The sequence below is a fragment of the Balaenoptera borealis genome, assembly GCF_965194805.1.
Source record: "Balaenoptera borealis genome assembly, chromosome: 1".
NCBI classification, from domain to species: domain Eukaryota; kingdom Metazoa; phylum Chordata; class Mammalia; order Artiodactyla; family Balaenopteridae; genus Balaenoptera; species Balaenoptera borealis.
This window is the reverse complement of record NC_138860.1, coordinates 125,806,344-125,833,035: the sequence shown is the minus strand read 5'-3', so window position 1 is coordinate 125,833,035 and position 26,692 is coordinate 125,806,344. Positions and strand designations below refer to the sequence as shown.

General features: G+C 37.4%; 1 protein-coding gene across 1 annotated transcript; it reads left to right on the top strand.

Moving 5' to 3' along the window:
* The first annotated feature begins 3,982 nt into the window (after nucleotides 1–3,982).
* Nucleotides 3,983–25,997, top strand: IFI44 (interferon induced protein 44). Its single transcript, XM_082355712.1, has 8 exons — nucleotides 3,983–4,097; nucleotides 4,352–4,797; nucleotides 9,206–9,242; nucleotides 9,944–10,139; nucleotides 10,320–10,469; nucleotides 21,606–21,777; nucleotides 22,847–22,947; nucleotides 24,742–25,997. Exons 2-8 carry the CDS (start codon nucleotides 4,362–4,364, stop codon nucleotides 24,928–24,930), a joined length of 1,281 nt encoding a protein of 426 aa, XP_082211838.1. The 5' UTR covers nucleotides 3,983–4,097; nucleotides 4,352–4,361; the 3' UTR covers nucleotides 24,931–25,997.
* Nucleotides 25,998–26,692: the final 695 nt, after the last annotated feature.

Here is a 26,692-nt window from a genome sequence, read left to right as displayed (position 1 = left end):
AAGTTTTCATCCCCATTTGAAGAAGCCCTACACTTCACAAGGTAAAGAAGAAATGTTACCTGATGGTCTTGTCAATGTGGCCTGTGGGCCTTTCACTAATAATGGACTGACTGTCATCTGTAGACTATCCAACAGAAGGACACACCTCTGCTCTGAAATTTAGCTGAGACTGTCTGAATAGTTGGAGCATATCCACTTTATAAAGACCTGAGACACTCAGAATACTCCCAACATATACAGTTGACCCTTGATGCTAAAAGGACCAGTGGGAGTATGCAAGGGGGTACAGCAACACAGGTGTTTGGATGGGACCTATCATACCTCTGAGCTCATATAGAGCATCTATGTCTTCCAAAGGCTCAAGGAAAGGAAATCTGGGTATATCAATTTCTTGAAGGGACTGGTTCATTCAAATGACATAATTTATGAGCAAGGGCTACCTAAGTTATTTGGTTATTTGTATGTGTTGGGAGTGGGGAGGTAGGGGGCAGGTTTGAAACTACATCTTGATAAACGCCAATTCTACAGTATCTCTTAAAAGAATTTGGGGTAAGTGCTGACTACCAAATGATCTCTCCTCCCATCTCCATGTCTTGTTTCTTTATCATTAAGGAGCTAAGCCTTACTTATTTCAGTTCCATTGATGATACAAGGAATGTGTCAAATATTACCCTAAGATTCCTAGCTTTCTAACGGAGCTGACAGCTGTTTTCCAGGTGATGTTAGACCCTCTGGTTCCAGTCTGAGTTCTTAAGGCAGTCTTCAAAATGGAAGAAGAGAAGATCTTCTGCTCTTTTGAGCCTTTCAGGGAGCAGTGGAACCTGACCATAGAAGGAATTCAGACGGTGATGACACTGTGTTTAACCCTCGCTGATCTCTGCAAACCTTTTTTTTTGCTCAGTGTTCTCTGCTTGAGGCTGCTCCTCCCATCATAGCTTTTCAGAAGCCTTCCCATGTTTCTTTGCTGGAGTCAGCTTTAAAGTCTTCCTTAACACTAGCAGCATATAAAGCAGTGGACCCTGATGCACTAAGACCCTCAGGATTGGCCAATTTGGCAAGAGGCCCTCTCCACTGACCATGAAAATAGGGAAATGGAACTGTTCACCCTTGAAGACTCACTGAGACCAGGGCAGGAGACCTCCCTCCCTGTTGCTAGCATGGACCACAGCCTCACCCAGCTCTGCAGAGTCAGCTTCTCTGCAGGTTCACTTCTTTATTTGCAGCGGAGCTACATTCTTTAGCACTTTCCAGCATTTCCCTAGCAGGAGATAATCGCTACTACCCAAATGCCCTCTTCCCATAGTAAGACAAGACCATCCCTCAAATTCCCAGCTCCTGAGGAAGAGAGTGAGTCTTTCCAGATGTATAAATGGAGGAGGTGCGGAAGGGAATAGTTCCACCATTTGATGCAGCTGATCACTTCCTCCTTCCTCACGTGGCTCCTGGGATAGCTGACTCTTCCAGCTTCTCTCTACTTTTCTGGCTGTTCTCTACTTTTTTTTTTAGTCTTCTTGGATAGACCCTTTTAATAATTCTGACCTCTGGATATTGGGGATAAGGGTAGGTCTTTGTCCATAGGACCGCTCTTATTAACTTAAACTCATTCTTAGCATATGTGTATATATATATATATATATATATATATATATATATATATATATATACACATACATATATATATATACTGATCATTCTCAAATTCAGTGTCCATCCCTGACCCCTTTCCTGGTCTCTGATCTCATATACCTAACTACCTGTATTATGTATGCACTTACAGATTTCAGTACATTTGGATTCCTCACAAGAAATCTTCTCCCAGTGTACTCATCTCAATAAATGGTTCCACCATTCACCCAGTGCTCAAGTCAAAATCTTTGGCAGTCATACTAAATTCTCCTTTTTCCTTCCTCCCCACCCTTCTCCCCACATCCAGTCCAGCAATAAGTTCTCTTCTTTTTTTTTTTAAATCCTTAAAAACATCCTGATTCTGACCACTTTTCATAGCTTCCCCCACTATCCCTCTAGTCTACACGACCTTCACCTCTCACCTGATATTGCAATAGCCTTCTGGCTGCCCTCTATTCTTCCTCTTTCAAGAGTGATCAGTGACATCCTTCCGCTCCATACCTACTTTACTGCAGCCATATTGGCCTCCTTACTGCTATCCAAGGTTGTTTGTGCTTGCTTTCTCTGCCTACAATGCCCTCCCCTGGATGTTTCCATGGCCCTCTCCCCACTCCATTTAGGTCTATTCTCCAGTGTCATCTCCTCAGACCTTCTCTGATCATGTGATCTAAAGTGGCAGATACCTTCTCTCATCATTCCTTTCCCTCTCATTCCCATTTATTTTCCTCATAGCACTTTTTTCTAGATGACATTTGTGTTGATTGCCTGCCTTCCAAAGAAGAATATAGGTTTATGAGGACAGGAGCTTTGTCTGTCTTGTCTACTATATCCCTAGCCTCCAGAACAGTAGTAGGTAGGCACATAATAGGTATCTGATAAATATTGAAAGAAAGAATGAATGAAAGAATCTCAGTTCACAACACAAATAGGAAGCTTACCTTGCATAGATAGAGACATTGGACTTAACAGATAACTAATGGCTTTTGAAAAAGAGCATCTATTCCAAGTGGAAGATCAGAGATCTCATAGATGTTATTTTTCTTACTTTTATTTTCATATTAATGAATTATTTAAGTATATTTATGTATGCCATTGCCCTTAAACTGTGGCCAGGCAGTTTAATAGTATTACAAATTTCCTTACAATACAGGGAAAAACAGGATAATATATTGTTTGGAAATTGTGAACTTTTTTTTCTTAACAGCTATAGTAAGGTACAACTGAGATACTTTAAATTGCACCTGTTGAAAGTATGTAATTTGATCAGTTTTGACAAATGTATGTACCCATGAAACCACTATCACTCTGTTTTCACTTAGATTATGGTTCAAACCTTGGCTCTACAATTTAGCAGTGGAGTGAAATTTGGCAAATTATTTAACTCCAATATTCTGTTTATTTATCTGAAAACTGGAGGCAAGATTGGTATCTTTCTCATAAGATTATTGAAATAAATAAATGAGATAACATGGAAAATGCCTTGCAATAATAAACATATGATAACTTCTGGCACTTTTTTAGCTAAGTAAATATACTTAAAAGCTGCTTAAAATATCTTTATTAGATATTGCTTTTTAAAATAGAGTCAAAAACTTAATTCCTTTTTGGGCCAGGCAAGTAATTTAAAAAGTTCAGAACCAGGAATAGGGGATTGGTGAGGACAATTGGAACTGGAATGATATAAAAGCATTCAAACTTAAAATCCACTCCCTGGCCCCCAGAAAGAGAAAGAAAGGAAGAAAGAAAGAAGGAAAGAAAGAAAGAACGAAAGAAAGAAAGAAAAGGAAATGTGGTGGCCTTACAAAACAAATCTGCAGGTTGTGTTCAGCCTATACGACACAAGTTTGTGATCCCCAGCAATGTGAAGTCAGAGAAGGGGTTTTAGTGTGAAATTTATATAATTTAGTATGTATTTTACAAATGAAGTTGACTGGCTCTGTTGAGGAGAAAGAATTGGAGAGGAGGCAAGCAGAAAAATAGAGGGACCAATTAGGAGACTGTTTTAACAATCTATATATATTGGTTTAGAATACATTGATAGCAGAGATGAAGAGGAGTGAATGTATTTGAGATACCTTCCGGAGGTAGAATAGACAGTGCTTTCTTGTATGTCCATGTACAGAAACTGATTGAATTTTCCTTAAAAGATTTTTTTTTTAAAGTCATTTTAAGAAAAGGTAGCGAGCTATTAGGTTTTTTTCCTGATTACTTCAATTCCTTGATTCTTCCAATATTATTTTTATATGACTTCGCTATCTAAAATTAGCTGGATTCCTTTATGCTTGCTCACTGGAGGGAAATGGGCACACTGCCAACTGGGCTGGGCCACACTGAGTTTCAGTTTCCTTTTATCTGAGTCTCAGAAGCCTCAAGGTTGCTGAGAAATTTTCTCCTCCCACTTTGCGCCTGCCTCCCTGTCCAGAGAGAGCAACTACTCTCAGCTTCAGCCCTTGTATAGATCCTCCAAACAGGTAAATGACTTGCTGCTTTCCACTTTTCCCAGCCTCTTGCAAACAAGTCTTTTTTGTTTTTAATTTAAAAAGTAATTATTTAGAATGAAAAACTAGCTAATGACTTTTCTTGCTATCTATTCACCCTCCGTTTACTCGTTTACTCATTTCATTTGTAATGTAAAGTAAATAAAAGGCATAAATGCAAACTTTGTGGCAGTACATATTATCTGTTTTTCAATATTTAATGGAAAATGTATTTGATTTTCCACCAGATTGAGAAGTATGGCAGTGACAACTTGTTTGACATGGATGCAAGAAAAAAAGCTGCAAAATCATTTTGGAGAAAAGCAGTTTAGCCTTCTCTATAAGGCCAGTGTCCATGAATTCTCTAGTGAAAGTTTGCTTCAGAGATGCTCTAAACAAGGACCTATTATAACAGTGATTCATAGTGAAGATCACATTCTTGGGGCATATGTGCCAAAGAGCTACCCGGAAGACTGTTTCATTATCCTTTTTGCCTTTCAAGAGACTACATTTTCACATTGCAAAATAGGGCCATTTCAACTATCTATGTTGTTTTATGAAAGTGATAGAAATTCTGAATTCAATATAAACCTAGAGAAAAAAGAGGTGGCTATTAGCATAAATACAATGGACAAACTTGGACTACCTCAGTGTTATATTTCCTTCCAGGAATGTGAAGTTTTTCGATGTGAAGGTAGGTTTAACCAGATAACGCTATATAGAGTTCTCTTTATGTTTGGAGGGTTCTAGCTGACTCATTCCTGTAAGGAACAATAACTTTTATACTTGTCCTTATCTACAGGTGGCCCAGACTGAAACCTGGCCACAAATTGTTTTCTACAACACAATCATGGTCAAAAGTAGAATATACAGAGTTTTCTGTGGAGTGTGGGGAATGGGTGGGGAGGAAGCGGTAGTGTGAAAGGAAGAGAGAGAGAGAGAGAGAGAGAGAGCACAGAAAGCAAACTTGAAGATTGTGAGACTGTCAAAAAGAAACCAGAGCTTGAACTTCTTTTGACTGGTACTCAATCCTTTCTGCTGCAGTTTCCTGTTATATCCATTATATCAAAAGACCAAAGTTAATTTACCTATTTTTTTTACTACAGGACATTTAAATTGTTTCTTATATTTGCTGTTATAAACAATGCTCCTGTAATATCTGTATACATATAACTGTGCACAAAAATACTTCTCTATGGTAACTTCCTGGTAGTGGAATTGCTGTTTAAGAATTATGTACATTTGCATTTCGATAGATCCCTTTCAAAAGCTTCAGTTGTCTGCGCTATCTCCAGGAGTGTTATAGAAATGATTCTTTCCCTGTATCCTTGCCTGTCTTTGCTACTATCAATATTTAGAATCTTCACCAATTTGATGGTCAAAAGATGGTTTCTCATTTAGTTTTTGCTTATCCCTGATTGTTAATGAGTCTACGTGTATTGGTTATTTATATTTCTTCTACGAAATACTTGTTTATATCTATCCACTTAAAAGAGGGGCTCCTGGGAGTAGTATTCCCTGATCATTTATGTTTCCAAACTAATTGTGGTTTTTATACTTAAATGACTAGCAGAGTACATAATTCATGGATCACATTTTATTCTGGGGGATACTGTAATGTTTCCACAGCTTTGGTGTTACTGTGGAAAACCTTAGGCCAGATTTATTTTTACTTGCAGTATTTTTTTATTGTTTCTCTTTGAGTGATTTGATCTTTCTTCTGGCTGCCCCAAACAGCTTAAAACTTTTTGTTGTTGTTGAAGTCTGATAAATTTACATGGATGCATCATGATGTTGACCCTAACTGATCAGTTAAGTCAACCATTTATTGAAGTATAACATATAAACAGAAATGCACAATTGATCAGTGTACCAACTGACAAACTTTTATAAATTGGACACAGTCATGTAACCAGTACTTGGATGAAGAAATAGATTATTACCATTGTTTCAGAAGACTCCTTTATGACTCCTCTCAGTTATTACTAACCAAAGGTAACGATTATTCTGGCTCCTATTAACATTAATTAATACTTATTATTTTTCAATTTTATATAACTGGAACTATACCAAAGTGTGTGTTCTTCTGTGTCTGGCCTCTTTCATTCAATATTATGTGTAAGAGGTTGGGCTAATACAAGGGATTGGATTATAAAATCAGACCTCTGCAAATCAGATGTCTTACCTAGTATCAAGTTTTACTAATAATTTCAAGAATAAAGGCTATCAAAAATCTCAGAGAAGTCAGGAAGAGTACTAAGATATTCTGCGTGGCTCCTAATTTTTTCCTTCCCATATTAGACATATGTTTTCTGGTTAAGAACAGAAGGCAGCATTTTTAAATGAAGTTTGTGGGCCACCTTACATATTGAAGAGTGATTAGATTATGGAACATTTATATGCCAGTGATATGGGCTCCCAAATTACGATTAAGGCATGTTGAAGCCCTAATCTCCAGTGTGAGTATACATGGAGACAGGGTCTCTAGGAAGTAATTAAGCTTAAGTGAGGTCATAAGAATGGGACCTTAATCTGATAGGGATAAAGTAAGTTTCCATATAAGAAGGGACACCAGGGAGGTTTTTCCCTCTCCCCACGAATCCACAAGAAAAGGACTTGCAAGCACACAGCAAGGTGGTAGCCACTTTCCTACAAGCCAAGAGGAAAGGCCTCAGAATGAAACCTGCTTTGCCCACATCTGGATGTTGGACTTAGCCTCCAGAATGCGAGAAGTAAATTTCTGTTGTTTAAGCCATCCAGTCTGTGGTAATATGTACAGCAGCCTAAGCAGACTGAGACAATCAGCTTATGTGACATTTCTAGGAAGACATGCCTCATAAATCCATAAAATCTGGATTTATTTACTGTAAGTAATTCTTAGCCAGGAACATCCTGTCAAAGACATTCAAGAGATAAGTACTCTCCTTGTAGCAAATATCATTAGTTTATTTCCCAGGAGACAAGGTTATTAGCATATTTATAAGAAAATTAGTCCCAGTCACTTCTTTTTTTTCTTTCCCTGGTAAAGTAAGTGAATGTATCCCAGGCCAGATATTTTAACTTATAACTCCCTAGTGATTCATCCATAGTATTATATGTAGTAGTAATTTTTTCCTTTTAATTTTTATATAATATTCCATTGTAATGATTCCATCACACTTTAAAAAAATAATCAAATCACTTTTGGTGACCATTTGGGTTTTCCAGTTTGGAGCTATCACAAATAATACTGCTATAAATATTCTTCTGTGTGTCTTTTGGTTCGTGTATATACATAATTTTTTGAAGAATATAAATATGAAATTTCTGGGTCATTGGGTATGTGTATTTTCAGTTTCAGTAGATACTGATAAAGTTTTCCAACACTGTCATACCATTCTACTACCACAAGCAGTGTATGAGACTTTCTGTCACTCTAAATCTTTCCCCAAACCTTTTATCACTGGTTTTACAATATATAGCCATTCTGGTATGTGACCTGTGGTGTGACATTTTGTCAATTTGGCTTTCTTTAGTTAGACTAGTTAGTAATTTATTTATTTCATATTTTAAAGTAATTAATTACTATATATTAATTTATCCCTTTTTTCAATTTATGAATTTGTCTTTGTATTTTTGTTATTAATATATTCTTATATTTCTAAGGTTTGTTCCCCTCTATTCTTTTCTATTTCTTTCCTTCTTCCTTGTTATTCATGAAAGGTACTTTTAACCCAAGATTGATATGAAGCATTTATATTGTTGTTATTTCCTATATATTTACTATTGTGATTTTTAATTTCCTTTTGGATGTTAAAGTATCTAAAAAGTGATTTGTAAAATCCTAAGAGGTTGCCCTTCTCTTTGTTTACACTTGTTCTTTTCCAGTTTTATTATATTGCAGTCATTGAATGCAGTTCTTCACTATTTCTCCTTTTGGTAATTTAAAGAGGCTTTCTTTGTAACCATACATATAGCTATATTTATAAATGTTCCACACAGTATTATTTTTTTGTTGTTTAGAGAATTACCAGCATCACTACACCTAATCCTTTCAGTTTTAAATCCACCACAAAAGAGTATCTCTTTCCGGGGCTTCCCTGGTGGTGCAGTGGTTAAGAATCTGCCTGCCAATGCAAGGGACACGTGTTCGAGCCCTGGCCCGGGATGATCCCACATGCCGCGGAGCAGCTAAGCTCGTGCACCACAACTACTGAGCCTGCGCTCAAGAGCCTGCAAGCCACAACTACTGAGCCCACATGCCACAGCTACTGAAGCCTGTGTGCCGAGAACCCGTGCTCCACAACAAGAGAAGCCACCACAATGAGAAGCCTGTGCACCACAACGAAGAGTAGCCCCCGCTTACTGCAACTAGAGAAAGCCTGCACACAGCAAGGGTGACCAAACACAGCCAAAAATTTTTAAAAAACCAAAAAACAAACAAATAAATAAATAAATTTATATATATATAAAAAAAAATTATATCTTTCCAAGAAACAAAAGAATTCTGGGCCTGAGTCTCCTTGGTTCAAATGAAGACCTAAGCCCACCCCTGAACCACTCACTGTGCTCTGATTGGCTATGCACAAGTACTACATTCTCTTCTGCACCAAGAAGAAAATCAATTGGATTGGAAGTTCCAGGAAGCCCAATTGTTGACAGTAGGTTTTGGAGAAAATCTGGTGCCGTGGCTTTTTGATTTGTGTGTCCTTGCTCATTATCCCATTCAGACCTATTGGATTTATGGAGGAGAAAATATCTTAGAGTGTTTCCAGTCTTTCCCTAGCCTGTGCATGCCTCTAGACCTTGCTTCTCTGATTCAGAGAGGACTCCAGCCCTCAACTCTCATGTTGGAGTGGGCCACCCACTACTGCTGAGTAATTTGGTGAGAAAAGATCTGCTGACGCTATAGTCTTGCAACGCCTACATTGAGTCTAGCTCTGGACTCTTCAAATGAAATATGTTAAGATTTCCCATAATTTTCTCCACTTGCTTTTCATCATACTGCACTGTTCCTACAGAAAGGCTATTTTTATATTTTTTCCTAGTGAATTCATGGCATTCATTCAGTGCCAGTCATTCAACAACTTGTAATCTTCATTATTCTTTGATTATTTCTCTAGATTTATTGGACAAAAGGAGGATGGATGGGCTCACTGAGTAAGTCAATGTTCTTAATGTTCTATTATTCTATTCATTATCTTAGACTTATTCTATTATAGGTTTTGTCAATAAAATTCGTAGTGCAAATTATAGCAGATAACTTGTGGATCACCAAGAACAAGTTATATTTATAATCATAAAATATTTCGTAAGAGTAATGTTAAAACAAAAAGAACACTGAGTGGATGAAAGACATTTCTAATGTTTTTATATACTTGAAAGGAAATATTTATTTGGCTGAATGTCTACACTTTTGCTTAGAATTCTTACAGCTATGGTTGGTTTCAACTACTTCAGGGCAGGGGTGGTTGGCAGGTGGGTAATACCTATCATGAACTTCAAGGACATGTTAGAAATTTTCTACTTCTATAAACCTCAAAAGTCACATATTACGTTGTGGTTTTTGAAGTTTATTATTGATAATTTATCTTCATGTTTAACATAATTGCTGTTTATTCCAAGGTTTATATATGATTAAATCTGAAAGGTTTTATGTCTGATTGGCTTTAGTTAAAACTGTTACTTTTACTTCTTTTACAATAGGATTTGAGATAGGATATTTTCATGTCTTTTAATACAAGATGCTAATCAAAAATAAATAATAACATATGAGAAAAGAGACTGAATTCTAGGAAAATTTATGGTAGAGTCTTGTGACCTAACCTTAGTCAACTGTTAAAATTGTCTTGTCTAAACAGGCTCAGGGAGAGCTTATTGACTGCTATAAGAACTTACGAACCATATGGAGGCCGGGTTTGCCAAGTACGAATTCTGCTTTTGGGTCCAATTGGAGCCGGGAAGTCTAGCTTTTTCAACTCAGTGAAGTCTGTTTTCCGAGGCCATGTAACAAACCAGGCTTTGGTGGGGTCTAAGACAACCGGGATGTCTGAAAAGGTGAGTTTGTTCTAGGTCACTCAGCCTTTGTTTCTTTGTTCAAGTTAATTATATTTGAAAAGTCTTTTGCTGATCAATTTCATTACATGTAGACTTCATTTCAATTTACACGTAGACTTCATTTCAATTTGCAGTTTTTTAGAAAATGAACTTTTAAAGTCACTTTTTTTTCCTCTGCAGTACAGAACGTATTTCATTAAGGACGGGAAGGATGGCAACACCCTGCCATTTATTCTGTGTGACTCAATGGGACTGAGTGAGAAAGAAGAAGGGCTGCACATGGATGACATACCCTATATCTTAGAAGGCTGCATTCCTGACAGATACCAGGTAAGATTTGGCTAATTATTGAGAAAGTATAATTGATACTTGAAATGTTTATTTTTGCCCACTATCGACAATATTAGACTCTAGTTTAGTGCACTGGCATTATTTTATTAAACTACACTTGTTCAAGATATTTTTCTGCTTTTTGATATTTTATTTTATAAAGAATTAAAACATCCATAGGGTTCTTCTCTCATAGTTGTTATAACAACTCTGAATGTTGTTATACATTCAATTGCTTTTGGCTATGTGGAACAGAAGTCTAACTACATCAATTTACTCACAAGGGTGATTTTTCTTATGTAACAGAAAGTTTGAAGGTAGGCTGCTTTGGGCAAGTGTGGAAGGTTATTAATTTCATGTGTCCTTCTGACTTTCTGTTCTGAGATCCTCAGCATAAGGCTATGGTTGTAATGTTTGCCCCCCACCCTCCATTCACATGTTGAAGCCTTAATCCATAGTGTGATGATGTTTGGAGACAGAGCAAGTTTGGGAGGTGATTAGGTCATGATGGTGAAGCCCTCATGAATGCAATTAGTGCCCTTGTGAGAAAGGACACAAGAGAGATGACCTCTCTTGCAGCCATATGAGGACACAGCAAGAAGGTGGCTGTCTACACACCAGGGTCTAACCACACACAAAATTTACCAGCACCTTGATCTTGGATTTCCTAGTTTCCAGAACTATGAGAAATAAAAATTTGTTGTTTAAGTAACCCAATACGGTAACTTGTTATAGCAGCCCAAGCTGACTAAGACATGTGGTTTCATCTTTATGTTCTCAAGATATTCATGCTAAGCACCATTGGTGTTCCAGGCAAGAGGAAGGAAGAGATTAAAGAGAAAAGCTACTTTAGTCTGCCTTTTAAAAAACTTTCCCATTCCTTTTTATAAACATTTAGATCTTAAGTTAATTATTAATTCACCTTGTTCCAAATGAATAGGCGAATGTGCTAACATCTTTTATTGAATGCTGTATCTTTCCCTTCTAAATATGGGTATTTATTATTGCAATCTATAGTTTGTCCTATTAATGTATTTGTCAATTCCTTTATAATATTGCTTTTATTACCATATTGTCTAATTGTTTTAATTGCCATAGCAATCAATGATGTCTTGATAACCCACTGGATGTCATATTCATTATTCATTTCTCACATGTTTTGGACTATTTTATACATATACTTTTCTTTTTCTAAATGAACTTGTTAGTGTTTTATTTGATTGTTTGTATTTGTGTTTGATTTGTTGGAGCTTTGATTGAAATTACATTAAAATTGTATATTGAATGTTGATATACATCTTTACATATCCAGTGTTTTTATCCAGAAACAGAGCATGCTTTATTTTTATATGCATGCAAGCTTCTTTCATTCTTTAATGTAGAGTTATCTTGTAGAGGTATTTAGTTTATTTTAAAATATTCTTTAAAAGAAATATTTATTTAGAGAATGTTAAACCCATGCAAAAGTGGACAAAATAATTTAATGAATTTACATTTGCATAGCTTCAACGATTTTTTATTTATAGCCAATCTTGTTTCATCTGTGCCTACCCACTTTCTCCTCTCCTGTATTATTTGGAAGAAGATCTGAGAAGTCATAATATTTCATCCATAAATGAATATGCATTTAAATACATATAAATACATGTATACACATAAGGTCATATGTGTCTTTTATTAAACATAGCCATGATATGCTTATCACATCTAAGAGTAATAGCTGCTCTTAATTTATCAAATATTACCCATTTCTATTTCTCTTTTAAGTATCATGCATCTTTTATAACAGTTTGTTCAAAAAATTATTCAAATAAATCTATCCAACCTGTTTTATTTTTTTATTTTTTTGAAGGAGCATGCTAGGTTTATTAGAAGAGTGACAAGAACAGAATTCATAATTACATTTTTTTAAACGTTTTTATTGGAGTATAATTGCTTTACAATGGTGTGTTAGTTTCTGCTTTATATCAAAGTGAATCAGTTATACATATACATATATCCCCATATCTCTTCCCTCTTGCATCTCCCTTCCTCCCACCCTCCCTATCTCACCCTTCTTGCTGGTCACAAAGCACCGAGCAGATCTCCCTGTGCTATGCGACTGCTTCCCACTAGCTATCTATTTTACATTTGGTAGTGTATATATGTCTATATATACACTACCACTCTCTCACTTTGTCCCAGCTTACCCTTCCCTCTCCCCATGTCCTCAAGTCCATTTTCTAGGAGGTATGCATCTTTCTTCCCGTCTTGGCCCTAGGTGCTTCCTGACCTTTTTTTTTTTTTTGATTCCATATATATGTGTTAGCATACGGTATTTGTTTTTCTCTTTCTGACTTACTTCACTCTGTATGACAGACTCTAGGTCCATCCACCTCACTACAAAAAACTCAATTTCGTTTCTTTTTATGGCTGAGTAATATTCCATTGTATATATGTGCCACATCTTCTTTATCCATTCATCTGCTGATGGACACTTAGGTTGCTTCCATGTTCTGGCTATTGTAAATAGAGCTGCAATGAACGTTGTAGTACATGACTCTTTTTGAATTATGGTTTTCTCAGGGGAAATGCCCAGTAATGAGATTGCTGGGTCGTATGGTAGTTATAGTTTTAGTTTTTTAAGGAACCTCCATACTGTTCTCCATAGTGGCTGTATCATTTTACATTCCCACCAACAGTATATGAGGGTTCCCTTTACTCCACACCCTCTCCAGCATTTATTGTTTGTAGAATTTTTTGATGATGGCCATTCTGACCTGTGTGAGATGATATCACATTGTAGTTTTGATTTACATTTCTCTAATGATTAATGATGTTGAGTATTATTTGCCATGTGTTTGCAGGCAATCTGTATATCTTCTTTGGAGAAATGTCTATTTAGGTCTTCTGACCATTTTTGGATTGGGTTGTTTGTTTTTTTGATATTGAGCTGCATGTGCAGCTTGTAATTTTTGGAGATTAATCCTTTGTCAGTTGCTTCATTTGCAAATATTTTCTCCCATTCTGAGGGTTGTCTTTTCATCTTGTTCATGGTTTCCTTTGCTATGCAAAAGTTTTAAAGTGTCATTAGGTCCCATTTGTTTATTTTTGTTTTTATTTCCATTTCTCTAGAAGGTGTGTCAAAAAGGATCTTGCGTGATTTATGTCATGGTGTGTTCTGCCTATGTTTTCCTCTAAGAATTTGATAGTGACTGGACTTACATTTAGGTCTTTAATCCATTTTGAGTTTATTTTTCTGTATGGTGTTAGGGAGGGTTCAAATTTCATTTTTTTACATGTAGCTGTCCAGTTTTCCCAGCACCACTTATTGAAGAGGGTGTCTTTTCTCCATTGTATATTCTTGCCTCCTTTATCAAAGATAAGGTGACCATATGTGCGTGGGTTTATCTCTGGGTTTTCTAACCCATTCCATTGATCTATATTTCTGTTTTTGTGCCAGTGCCATACTGTCTTGATTACTGTAGCTTTGTAGTACAGTCCGAAGCCTGGGAGCCTGATTCCTCCAGCTCCGCTTTTCTTTCTCAAGATTGCTTTGGCTATTCAGGGTCTTTTGTGTTTCCATACAAATTGTGAAATATTTTGTTCTAGTTCTGTGAAAAATGCCACTGGTAGTTTGATAGGGATTGCATTGAATCTGTAGATTGCTTTGGGTGGTATAGTCATTTTCACAATGTTGATTCTTCCAATCCAAGAACATGGTATGTCTCTCCATCTATTTGTATCATCTTTAATTTCTCTCATCAGTGTCTTATAATTTTCTGCATACAGGTCTTTTGTCTCCTTAGGAACGTTTATTCTGTGGTATTTATTCTTCTTGTTGCAATGGTAAATGGGAGTGTTTTCTTAATTTCACTTTCAGATTTTTCATCATTAGTGTATAGGAATGCAAGAGATTTCTGTGCATTAATTTTGTATCTTGCTACTTTACCAAATTCATTGATTAGCTCTCGTAGTTTTCTGGTAGCATCTTTAGGATTCTCTATGTATAGTATCATGTCATCTGCAAACAGTGACAGCTTTACTTCTTCTTTTCTGATTTGCATTCCTTTCATTTCTTTTTCTTCTCTGATTGCTGTGGCTAAAACTTCCAAAACTATGTTGAATAATAGTGGTGAGAGTGGGCAACCTTGTCTTGTTCCTGATCTTAGTGAAAATGGTTTCAGTTTTTCACCATTGAGGACGATGTTGGCTGTGGGTTTGTCATATATGGCCTTTATTATGTTGAGGTAAGTTCCCTCTATGCCTACTTTCTGGAGGGTTTTTCTCATAAATGGGTGTTGAATTTTGTCAAAAGCTTTTTCTGCATCTATTGAGATAATCATATGGTTTTTCTCCTGCAATTTGTTAATATGGTGTATCACATTGATTGATTTGATTATATGGAAGAATCCTTGCATTCCTGGGATAAACCCCACTTTATCATGGTGTATGATCCTTTTAATGTGCTGTTGGATTCTGTTTGCTAGTATTTTGTTGAGGATTTTTGCATGTATGTTCATTGGTAATATTGGTCTGTAGTTTTCTTTTTTTGTGACATCTTTTTCTGGTTTTGGTATCAGAGTGATGGTGGCCTCATAGAATGGGTTTTGGAGTGTTCCTCCCTCTGCTATATTTTGGAAGAGTTTGAGAAGGATAGGTGTTAGCTCTTCTCTAAATGTTTGATAGAATTCACCTGTGAAGCCATCTGGTCCTGGGCTTTTGTTGGTTTGAAGATTTTTTAATCACAGTTTCAATTTCAGTGCTTGTGATTGGTCTGTTCATATTTTCTATTTCTTCCTGGTTCAGTCTTGGAAGGTCGTGCATTTCTACGAATTTGCCCATTTTATTGGCATATAGTTGCTTGCAGCAATCTCTCATGATCTTCTGTATTTCTATAGTGTCAGTTGTTACTTCCCCTTTTTCATTTCTAATTCTATTGATTTGAGTCTTCTCCCCTTTTTTCTTGATGAATCTGGTGATGGTTCATCAATTTTGTTTATCTTCTTAAAGAACAAGCTTTTAGTTTTATTGATCTTTGCTATTGTTTCCTTCATTTGTTTTTCATTTATTTCTTATCTGATCTTTATGATTTCTTTCCTTCTGCTAACTTTGGGGTTTTTTTGTTCTTCTTTCTCTAATTGCTTTAGGTGTAAGGTTAGATTGTTTATTTGGGATGTTTCTAGTATCTTGAGGTAGGATTCTATTGCTATAAACTTCCCTCTTAGAACTGCTTTTGCTGCATCCCATAGGTTTTGGTCATGGTGTTTTCACTGTCATTTGTTTCTAGGTATTTTTTGATTTCTTGTTTGATTTCTTCAGTGATCTCTTGGTTATTAAGTAGTGTAATTTTTAGCCGCCATGTGTCTTTATTTTTTACAGATTTTTTCCTGTAATTGATATCTAGTCTCATAGTGTTGTGGTCAGAAAAAATACTTGATATGATCTCAATTTCCTTAAATCTACCAAGGCTTGACTTGTGACCCAAGATATGATCTATCCTGGAGAATGTTCCATGAGCACTTGAGAAGAAAGTGTATTCTGTTGTTTTTGGATGGAATGTCCTATAAATATCAATTAAGTTCTTCTTGTTTAATGTATCATTTAAAGCTTGTGCTTCCTTTTTTATTTTCATTTTGGATGATCCGTCCATTGGTGAAAGTGGGGTGTTAAAGTCCCCTACTATTATTGTGTTACTATTGGTTTCCCCTTTTATGGCTGTTAGTATTTGCCTTATGTATTGAGGTGCTCCTATGTTGGGTGCATAAATATTTACAATTGTTATATCTTCTTCTTGGATCGATCCCTTGATCATTATGTAGTGTCCTTCTTTGTCTCTTGTAATAGTCTTTGTTTTAAAGTCTATTTTGTCTGATATGAGAATTGCTACTCCAGCTTTCTTTTGATTTCCATTTGCATGGAATCTCTTTCCCCATCCCCTCTGTTTCAGTCTGTATGTGTCCCTAAGTCTGAAGTGGGTCTCTTGTAGACAGCATATATACGGGTCTTGTTTTTGTATCCATATAGCCAGTCTATGTCTTTTGGTTGGAGCATTTCATCCATTTACATTTAAGGTAATTATCAATATGTATGTTCCTATTACCATTTTCTGAATTGTTTTGGGTTTGTTATTGTAGGTCTTTTCCTTCTCTTGTGTTTCCTGCCTAGAGAAGTTCCTTTAGCATTCGTTGTAAAGCTTGTTTGGTGGTGCTAAATTCTCTTAGCTTTTGCTTGTCTGTAAAGGTTTTAATTTCTCTATCAAATCTAAATGAGATCCTTGCTGGGTAAAATAATCTTGGTTGTAGGTATTTCCCTTTTATCACTTTAAATATGTCCTGCCACTCCCTTCTGGCTTGCAGAGTTTCTGCTGAAAGATCAGCTGTTAACCTTATGGGGATTCCCTTGTATATTATTTGTTGTCTTTCCCTTGCTGCTTTTAATATTTTTTCTTTGTATTTAATTTTTGATAGTTTGATTAATAGGTGTCTTGGCGTGTTTCTCCTTGGATTTATCCTGTATGGGACTCTCTGTGCTTCCTGGACTTGATTAACTATTTCCTTACCCATATTAGGGAAGTTTTCAACTATAATCTCTTCAAATATTTTCTCAGTCCCTTTCTTTTTCTCTTCTTCTTCTGGAACCCCTATATTTCGAATGTTGGTGCATTTAATATTGTTCCAGAGGTCTCTGCGACTGTCCTCAATTCTTTTCATTCTTTTTCTTTATTCTGCTCTGCAGTCGTCATTTCTACTATTTTATCTCCCAGGTCACGTATCCATTCTTCTGCCTCTGTTTTTCTGCTATTGATCCCTTCTAAGGAATTTTTAATTTCATTTATTGTGTTGTTCATGATTGTTTGTTTCCCTTTACCTCTTCTAGGTCCTTGTTAAACGTTTCTTGTATTTTCTCTATTCTATTTGCAAGATTTTGGATCATCTTTTCTATCATTATTCTGAATTCTTTTTCGGGTAGACTGCCTATTTCCTCTTCATTTGTTAGGTCTGGTGGGTTTTCACCTTGCTCCTTCATTTGTTGTGTGTTTCTTTGTCTTCTCATTTTGTTTAACTTACCGTGTTTGGGGTCTCCTTTTTGCAGGCTGCAGTTTCATAGTTCCCGTTGTTTTTGGTGTCTGTCCCCAGTGACTAAGGTTGGTTCAGTGGGCTGGGTAGGCTTCCTGGTGGAGGGGACAAGTGCCTGTGTTCTGGTCGTTGAGGCTGAATCTTGTCTTTCTGGTGGGCAGGTCCACGTCTTGTGGTGTGTTTTGGGTTGTCTGTGACCTATTATGATTTTCAGCAGCCTGTCTGCTAATGGGTGGCTTTGTATTCCTGTCTTGGTAGTTGTTTGGCATAGGTTTCCAGCCCTGTAGCTTGCTGTTTGTCCAGCACTGGAGCTTCCTGGTCATTGAGTGCAGGTGGGTCTTGGTGTTGAGATGGAGATCTCTGAGAGATTTTCAGCATTTGATATTACATGGAGCTGGGAGGTCTCGCGTGGACCAATGTCCTGAACTTGGCTCTCCCACCTCAGTGGCACAGCCCTGAAGCCTGGCTGGAGCACCAAAGGCCTGTCATCCACATGGCTCAGAATAAAAGGGTGAGAGAAAGAAAGAAAGAAAGAAAAAGATAAAATAAAATAAAATAAGATTAAAAAGTTATTAAAATAAAAACAAAAAATAAGTATTAAAAATTTCTTTTAAGTAATTAAAAAGAAAGAAAGAAAGAAGAGAACAACCAAAACAAATCCTCCAATGATAACAAGCGCTGAAAACTATACTAAAAAAAAAAAAAAAAAAAGGACAGACAGAACCCTAGGACAGATGGTAAAAGCAAAGCTATACAGACAAAATCACACACAGAAGCATACGCATACACACTCACAAAAAGAGGAAAAGGGGAAAAAAATATATATCATTTCTCGCAAAGTCCAACTCCTCAATTTGGGATGATTCGTTGTCTATTCAGGTATTCCAGAGATGCAGGGTAAATCAAATTGACTGCTGGGAGAGATTTCCCTTTCTCTTCTTTGTTCGCACAGCTCCCAGGGTTCAGCTTTGGATTTTGACCCGCCTCTGCGTGTAGGTCGCCTGAGGGTGTCTGTTCTTTGCTCAGACAGGACGGGGTTAAAGGAGCAGCTGATTCAGGGGCTCTGGCTCACTCAGGCCCGGGGGAGGGAGGGGTACGGAATGCGGGGCGAGCCTGAGGTGGCAGAGGCCGGCGTGACGTTGCACCAGCCTGAGGTGCGCCGTGCGTTCTCCTGGGGAAGTTGTCCCCAGATCACGGGACCCTGGCAGTGGCGGGCTACACAGGATCCCAGGAGGGGAGGTGTGGATAGTGGCCTGTGCTCGCACACAGGCTTCTTGGTGGCAGCAGCAGCAGCCTTAGCGTCTCAAGCCCGTCTCTGGTGTCCGCGCTGATAGCCGCAGCTCGCGCCCGTCTCTGGAGCTCATTTAAGCGGTGCTCTTAATCCCCTCTCCTCGCGCACCAGGAAACAAAGAGGCAAGAAAAAGTCTCTTGTCTCTTCAGCAGCTCCAGACCTTTTCCCAGACTCCTCCCGGCTAGCTGTGGAGCAGTAGCCCCTTCAGGCTGTGTTCATGCAGCCAACCCCAGTCCTCTCCCTGGGATCCGACCGAAGCCCAAGCCTCAGCTCCCAGCCCCCGCCCGCCCCGGCGGGGGAGCAGACAAGCTTCTCGGGCTGGTGAGTGGTGCTCGGCGCCAAGCCTCTGTGCGGGAGTCTCTCCGCTTTGCCCTCTGCACCCCTGTGGCTGCGCTCTCCTCCGTGGCTCCAAAGCTTCCCCCTCCGCCATCCGCAGTCTCCGCCCGTGAAGGGGTTTCCTAGTGTGTGGAAACCTTTCCTCCTTCACAGCTCCCTCCCACTGGTGCAGGTCCCGTCCCTATTCTTTTGTCTCTGTTTTTTCTTTTTTCTTTTGCCCTACCCAGGTACGTAGGGAGTTTCTTGCCTTTTGGGAAGTCTGAGGTCTTCTGCCAGCATTCAGTAGGTGTTCTGTAGGAGTTGTTCCACATGTAGATGTATTTCTGATGTATTTATGGGGAGGAAGTTGATCTCCACGTCTTACTCTCCCACCATCTTGAAGCTCCTCCCAGCCTCTTTTAATCTGTATGTTCTGCCTCTATATCTTCTGGTATTTTTCTTTGAAAAAAAATTTTTTTTAAGACATTTCATTGTTTGTTCTGTAGACTAACCCATAGTCTGAACTTTGCTATTTGAACCCCTCGATGTAGTTTTCCATGGTCCTCTGTATTCTATGTATCCTAAAAACTGGTAGTTGAACCTGGAGGCATGTTCAGATTCAGCTTCTACTTCATAAGTGGTGTTGTGTTCTTTCATGAAGAGGCACACAACATTGGGTTTTCTCATTTTTCTAATATAGATATTAATTAATGTTCAACGCCTAGATCCTTTATTCATGAGTGTGAAAATAGTGATATTCTTTTTCTATCACTCCTTTTTCATTTCACATATGAAAGAGAAACTTCCCCTCATCTACTCCTTGGGTACTTAGTGGTACAGTTTATATAGGAAAGGCAGGATGTATGCTTCATTTTTTTCTTTTTTGCAAGCTTTTGAATCAGTAAGTTAGTTTTTTGTATCTGCCAATAATGACCATTTATTATTTTATTATTAATATGAACTCATGAATTGAACATATTTGATATATTTCTATCCACTGTAGTTTTTCTTTGTACCAATGCCAAATATACCGTCTTTGACAAGTGGGAACCTCTACAATTTGGATGTGGAATCCTTTTGACAGAAACCTAAAAATCTTCTATATTCCTTATTTATGATATACTAGATATCCAAGCCATATCTTGTATATTTCCAGCTCTAGATTTTGAATCAGTTATTTCTCTAAGGAGTCCTGGTTTGGGTCATTAGAATTATTGACTGCTTCTTCGTTGGTCACTGGTTTTTGCCCTTTTCTGTAGACAGGGCTAAGATATACATATGTATGTGTATATATATATATGATAAAATACTTTATAAATTCATGCAGAAACTTTCCATTCAAATACAGGGCTAGAGAATTTTTACTTAATCTCTTCTATCGTCTATCTGATTTCTCCCAGTGGAGAATCCCTATTCTCAAGGACACAAGAGATTGCAGAATATCATGTCACAACTCATTTGCTTTATCTCATGTAATATTCACTGTAATCTCAGAGCAAAAATTCTACTACTACTATAAACTATCTAATCATATTTAATATCAAGATAATATAATCACAATCAAAGCTGGAAACAATTTAGTCTTTTTAACAGATTTTTATATTGTATTTAGGAAGTATCATGTAGTAAGAATATACAAATTACTGTGTTTTCAAGTCAATCAAAGAGTTTCTCTCTGTGTAGTTATGACCCCAGCTGGATGTAAGAGTTTATTTGTTTAATTTTAAGTTATGGATAGCTTTTAAAATTTCATTTTGTTTTATATTTATGTTTATCATTTATATATAAGTCAAATCTATGAAAGAAGGCAGAATCCATTCTTTCTACTCAAAGAATACATTTTTTCTCTGCCTCTTAAAATATAGTCCTCCTCTTATAAGTAACCATATAAAAATTTATGGTTTACTTGTGGTTTCCCCTTTCTTAGCGAAGTGATAGAATACTATATGTTACTGGTGAATCAGACTTTTGCCACTACAAATAGCCCTGAAGTTAATAGCCTTGTACATACATCATTTTGTATTTTTGCCAGGGTATCTGTGGGACAGATTTCCAGCAGAGGAACTGTTAATTCAAGAGTAAATGCATCCCATTTGGACCACGTTTCCCCTTGTATTCTGCCTCATGATACCAGATTTCTTTCTGAATGCTTTCACCTCCACCTTTGCCCATATTGCTTCTTCTATCTAGAACACTTTCTGCCATATCTTTATTCCCTTTATCAGACTAACTCCCCCTATTTTTTAGCTTTCAGAGTATATGTCCCTTCCTCACAGAAGCTTTACCTGACTATGTGAAAGGACAGCTAGCTACTTGCATAATGACTGTCTCCTCTACCAGATTGCTAGCCCTTTAATATTAGATACCTGCCTGTTTTGTTCACTGTTTCAGTCACTTGCATAGTGCCTGGTACAGAGTGTGTGCTCATAAATATTCATTGAATTAATATGTTGCTTTATGTTTACCTTACAGTTTAATTCCATGAAACCAATCACACCAGATCTTGGTAACTATACAGGCTGCCCAATGCTGAAGGACAGAATCCATTGTGTGGCATTTGTATTCGATGCCAACTCTGTTGGTCACCTCTCTGATGAGATGGTGGAAAAGATCAGAAGAATTCGAAGGGAGTTGATTAAGTGTGGTGAGTCTCTTTCCACTTTACTACTAAGGGCAATTGATTATACTGTAGGATGCTTTGGGGACAAGATGAAGAACTTAAGAAATTGCATATGTGAATATTCCCTGGTTAATCAGTGTGAGTCAATCAAATCAATCACTCACTAGCTGTGTGACTTTGCGCAGGTGGCTCAAACTTTATGCCTCAATCTTCTGATCTATAAAATTAGTATAATAATAGCTCCTACCTCAGAGATTTATTGTAAAGATTAAACAAATTAATACAGATGAAGAGCTTAGTGCAGTTCTCACTACCTGCTACCACGGCATCCCAGAATGCATTTATTTACCAAGAGTCCTAAATTTCCCCTTTGTGTCTGAAAGGATTGGAAAGTGGAAAAGAACATTTCATTAAGAAAAAGAGGCAGGAAAGTAAGATGTTGAGTAGGGAGAGGTAGCATAAAGGCTTTGGAGAAGGTAAATAGGATTAGGGAATTAGGGTGCCTCACTAGCTTTTCTCAGCTCTGTTATCCATTCTGTTTGGGAATGAGCCAATTTGTCACAACTTTGATTAAGTTAGAAGCAGGGAGTGATTGATTTACTTGCTCACGGAAATTTAAAAGCTTGCAAGGGTGGTGTGCAGGGAGGTGATTGCTAACATTGTGACATCCGAACAATTTATTTGTGTTGCTTTGACAAATTCCATCTCCTTCCTGAGGCCTCTTCTCTCCCATCTTGTTTGTTAGAGTCCTTTTGGTCTTTTCTCTAGTTTCCATAAAAACACAACTGTTTGGATGGGATATGAAATCAATCAGTGATATTATAGCATACATTTTAGTTATCTCTTCCAAGAGGGTGGTTTCATTTGAAGCCTCGTCTTTTCCCATAAGAGGCAATGAAGGAAACTTCCTGTGTCAGAGGAATTCCAGCTACGAATGAGTAGTTAAGGGGGATTTTTTTGTGGGGGATAGGGAACCTTCCCAAGTCTCTGAAATTGCTCCATAGATAGCCTATCCCGTAACTGATAGTTGATTAAACGAAAAATACTGATGTTTTCTATAATAACAAAAACAATATGGATCTTTTTGGCATAGGTGTGGTCCACGTGGTATTGCTCACTCATGTGGATACCTTGGATCTGATTACAAAAGGTGACCTTATAGACATATACAGATGTGTGCCTGTGAAACTCAAGGTAATGGATGATGCCATTTGTAAACACATTTTCTGGGGTACTGTGTCACTATAATGATATATTACTGTGTATAAAAATAAAAGTAAAAATAAGTACCTACTGAGTTTAAGAAGAATTAAAACAATTGCATGGGATAATTCAGATTCATTTCCCAAGTTTTAAAAAGTTAAATATATACTTATCTTTACACTGACACAGATAATTCCATTTATTATAATTTAATTCAGTTAGGTTCAATTCAACTAATATTTATTGATTACCTTGAATGATCAAGCCAGTGTGATAGTCTCTAATCAAATACACAGATAATTAAAACAATTTCCCTGTGCTAAAAAGCATATGATTTTATAGGTAGAGGTGAAGGGATGGGGGGTAGTATAAGAAAAAATTGACAAAAGAATATGATATGATTGAGTATAATAAATAGAAATGATTAAAAATAAGATGCTTTGAAAGTTTAGAGAAGGAAGAAATTGTATTAAAGTGGATGGGGGAAGATTTCATTACTGGGGTGGTACTGGGAAATGGCTTTCAAGGAGGAGGAGTACTTCAGGAAGTGAAGGGACAAAAAGGGGAAAATATTGAGGCCCTGGGGGCAGCATAAGTCAATACATCAATGAAGGAAATGGCAGCGTGTATCGGAAGCATGGAGTCATTTAGTTTAGCGGAGGGCTGGATCTTTGGAGGGGGAGAGAAAGTGAGAAAGTTACATTTGCATGAAGTGGTATTATTAATTAGGTGCATTATGTGGAATCACAGCAATTACTCTTTTTTGAAAGAGTAATGATATGACCAAAGTTAAGCTTCACAAAAATTAATCTGCTGCCCATGTGCAGAATAGACTGGAGTCAAAAGGAACCTGGAGGTGGAAACAACAGTTGGGAGGATATAATGATAGCTAATATTTGTTGAGCACTAAATATGTGACAGATTTTCTTTTTTTTTTTTTTTTTAACATCTTTATTGGAGTATAATTGCTTTACAATGGTGTGTTAGTTTCTGCTTTATAACAAAGTGAATCAGTTATACATATACATATATCCCCATATCTCTTCCCTCTTGCATCTTCCTCCCTCCCACCCTCCCTATCCCACCCCTCTAGGTGGTCACAAAGCACCGAGCTGATCTCCCTGTGCTATGTGGCTGTTTCCCACTAGCTATCTATTTTACGTTTTGTAGTGTATATATGTCCATGCCACTCTCTGTGATAGATTTTCCTATTCAATACTTATAACAACCTTATGAGATGGGTACTGTCATTACCACATTTAATAGATAAGTAAACAAAAGCACACAGAGTAAAGCATTTGCCAGTTTACTGACAATGCTAGGGAGTGACAGAGCCCTACTTTGAACCCAGGGAGTGTGGTTCCACAAATAAACTAGTCTAAGCATGAATTAAACATCAACATTAAACCAGTCTAGTAAAATAGACTTATCCTGAGAATAACCTTTAAAAGGAAACTGAAGGAAATGATAGATTCTAATATAAGGGTGTTAAAAATTCTTCTATTTCAGAGTAGTTTGTATGGATCTATTAGTTATCTTTAGTTTGTAATTCACATTGAATCTATTATGTGTATTCTAAATGAAAATTAGCAGTGATATTAGAACTTGGCTTGCGAAGTTCTTGAAGAAACCCCTTTATGGGGCCAGATCTCTGTCTCCACATTCTCCAACAGGACAAGTATTGCCAAGCTCCTACTTTTTGATATTGCTTTCATAATTTATATCAACATAAAATTGTATTTTTCACTGTTTTAAGATTTCTGGGTTTTAAATTCTGTATTGCAGCTAGAGGCAGTTCACAGAGAACTTGGATTTGCTCTTTCTGACATCTTTGTGGTTAGTAATTATACCTCAGAGTGGGAGCTGGAGCCTGTCATGGACGTTCTGAACCTCTCTGCATTGAGACAGATGCTGTGGGCTGCAGATGACTTCTTAGAGGATTTGCCTCTTGAGGAAACAAGTAGATGTTTTTGAGATATAGAAGCTTGAAGTTGTCAGCTACATGGCTACTTCCGGTTTGGGTACATCCTAGAGGATCTATACTACTTCTCATCCCCCTTGTCTTATTTTAAAATGAAATATTTGAAATGATCGACCTGTGTCATTCCCACTGTCTGAACATCCCAAGCAGTATCCTTGCCCTCTTCTGTTAAAATGGGCTTTGCTGCTTGGGACCCAGAATGGGATTGGCTCAGCATTGTTTCTGATCAGATGTGATCTTTGATAATCGGTTCTTCCTTCAGACCTTATACTTCCACCTTTATTGACTTGACTTTTCAATGCCTCTCCCTTGTCAAAGTCCCTCTTAATACAGTGTGGTCAGTTCTGGGTAGAGGTGTGTGCCTTTCCTGTTTACGACCTCAGATTTTAGTGTTATGTGTATTTTCTGTTATCAGCCTGTGCATAGTACACACTGCACTGTTCCAATCAAAGATCAGACAGAAGTATCAATCTAAACTCAAATCTTATTTTAGCTTGTGGGAAATCAGAGTATCATATCATCTCTAGTTCTCTCTCACTCACAAACTCCTGGGAAACTCTCACACTACTACTTTTGCTGTCCTGACTCTGCCATCTTGGTTTTTCTATTCCTTCTCTTCCTCATGGTGCATGCATTCCCAAAGTCAGGGTTGGCTTAGACCTCCTGTAGCCCAATGTTTCTTCTTCCTACTGGTTGCTTTTCCCTAAATAATCCATTAAGAATATTTTGTTTCTCTTTACTAAGAGATCAGAGGAAAGAAATGATCAGGTGTAAGTAAAGAAAATAAATAAGTGAATGCTTTGCATATTAAAAAGTTTTTAATCTCATCATAGAAGATTAAACAGTGCGAAATGAGAAAACATAGGAAAAAGAGAAATAGTTGAACCTGAGGGGGGTATTTTATTTAAGTCTGGAATGAAGTTACACATACAAGATCATAATACTTATAAAGAGGAACAGGACAATTTAAAGTCATTAATTGTAAAAAAAAATTTATAACTTCTTTTAAAATTATGTTCTGTATCTGTGAAAAATTAAAGTTTCTTTTTGTAAAACCCAAGTCTAACTTGAGTGTGTGCATATGTGTGTGTGTGGTATGTGCATGTGATTCTGGCAAAGCTTATATGATTTGTCAGCATCTTCTGGTCTTCACCCAAGTCATCTTAATTTTGCTTTCTTATGTTACTTCTAACGTGCTTGATTTTATTCTCTTTGGGACCCAGTTAACATTGTATTCTTTAACCTAAAACCATTTTTATTTGAATATCTGAACACTTCTTCAAGGATGTGGCAATTAATATTAATGAGTTCCAGAGGACTAAAACTGAGAGGGACTATAGTTTGATTACTCTGTCAATTATGACTATTTTAATTTCGAGTGACAAAACTCAACCTGAACTACATGAATATAAAAGAGGACTATAGTACTGGATCAAGTAATCCAACGATAGAAAAGGCTGGGATTGAATTGAATTGGCCTCAGGAATTGTTGAATCTAGGGATTCAAAAGCTATTCAAAAACTATTCAAGGGCTTCCCTGGTGGCGCAGTGGTTGAGAATCTGCCTGCCAATGCAGGGGACACGGGTTCGAGCCCTGGTCTGGGAAGATCCCACATGCCGTGGAGCAACTAGGCCCGTGAGCCACAATTACTGAGCCTGCGCGTCTGGAGCCTGTGCTCTGCAACAAGAGAGGCCGCGATAATAAGAGGCCTGCGCACTGCGATGAAGAGTGGCCCCCACTTGCCGCAACTAGAG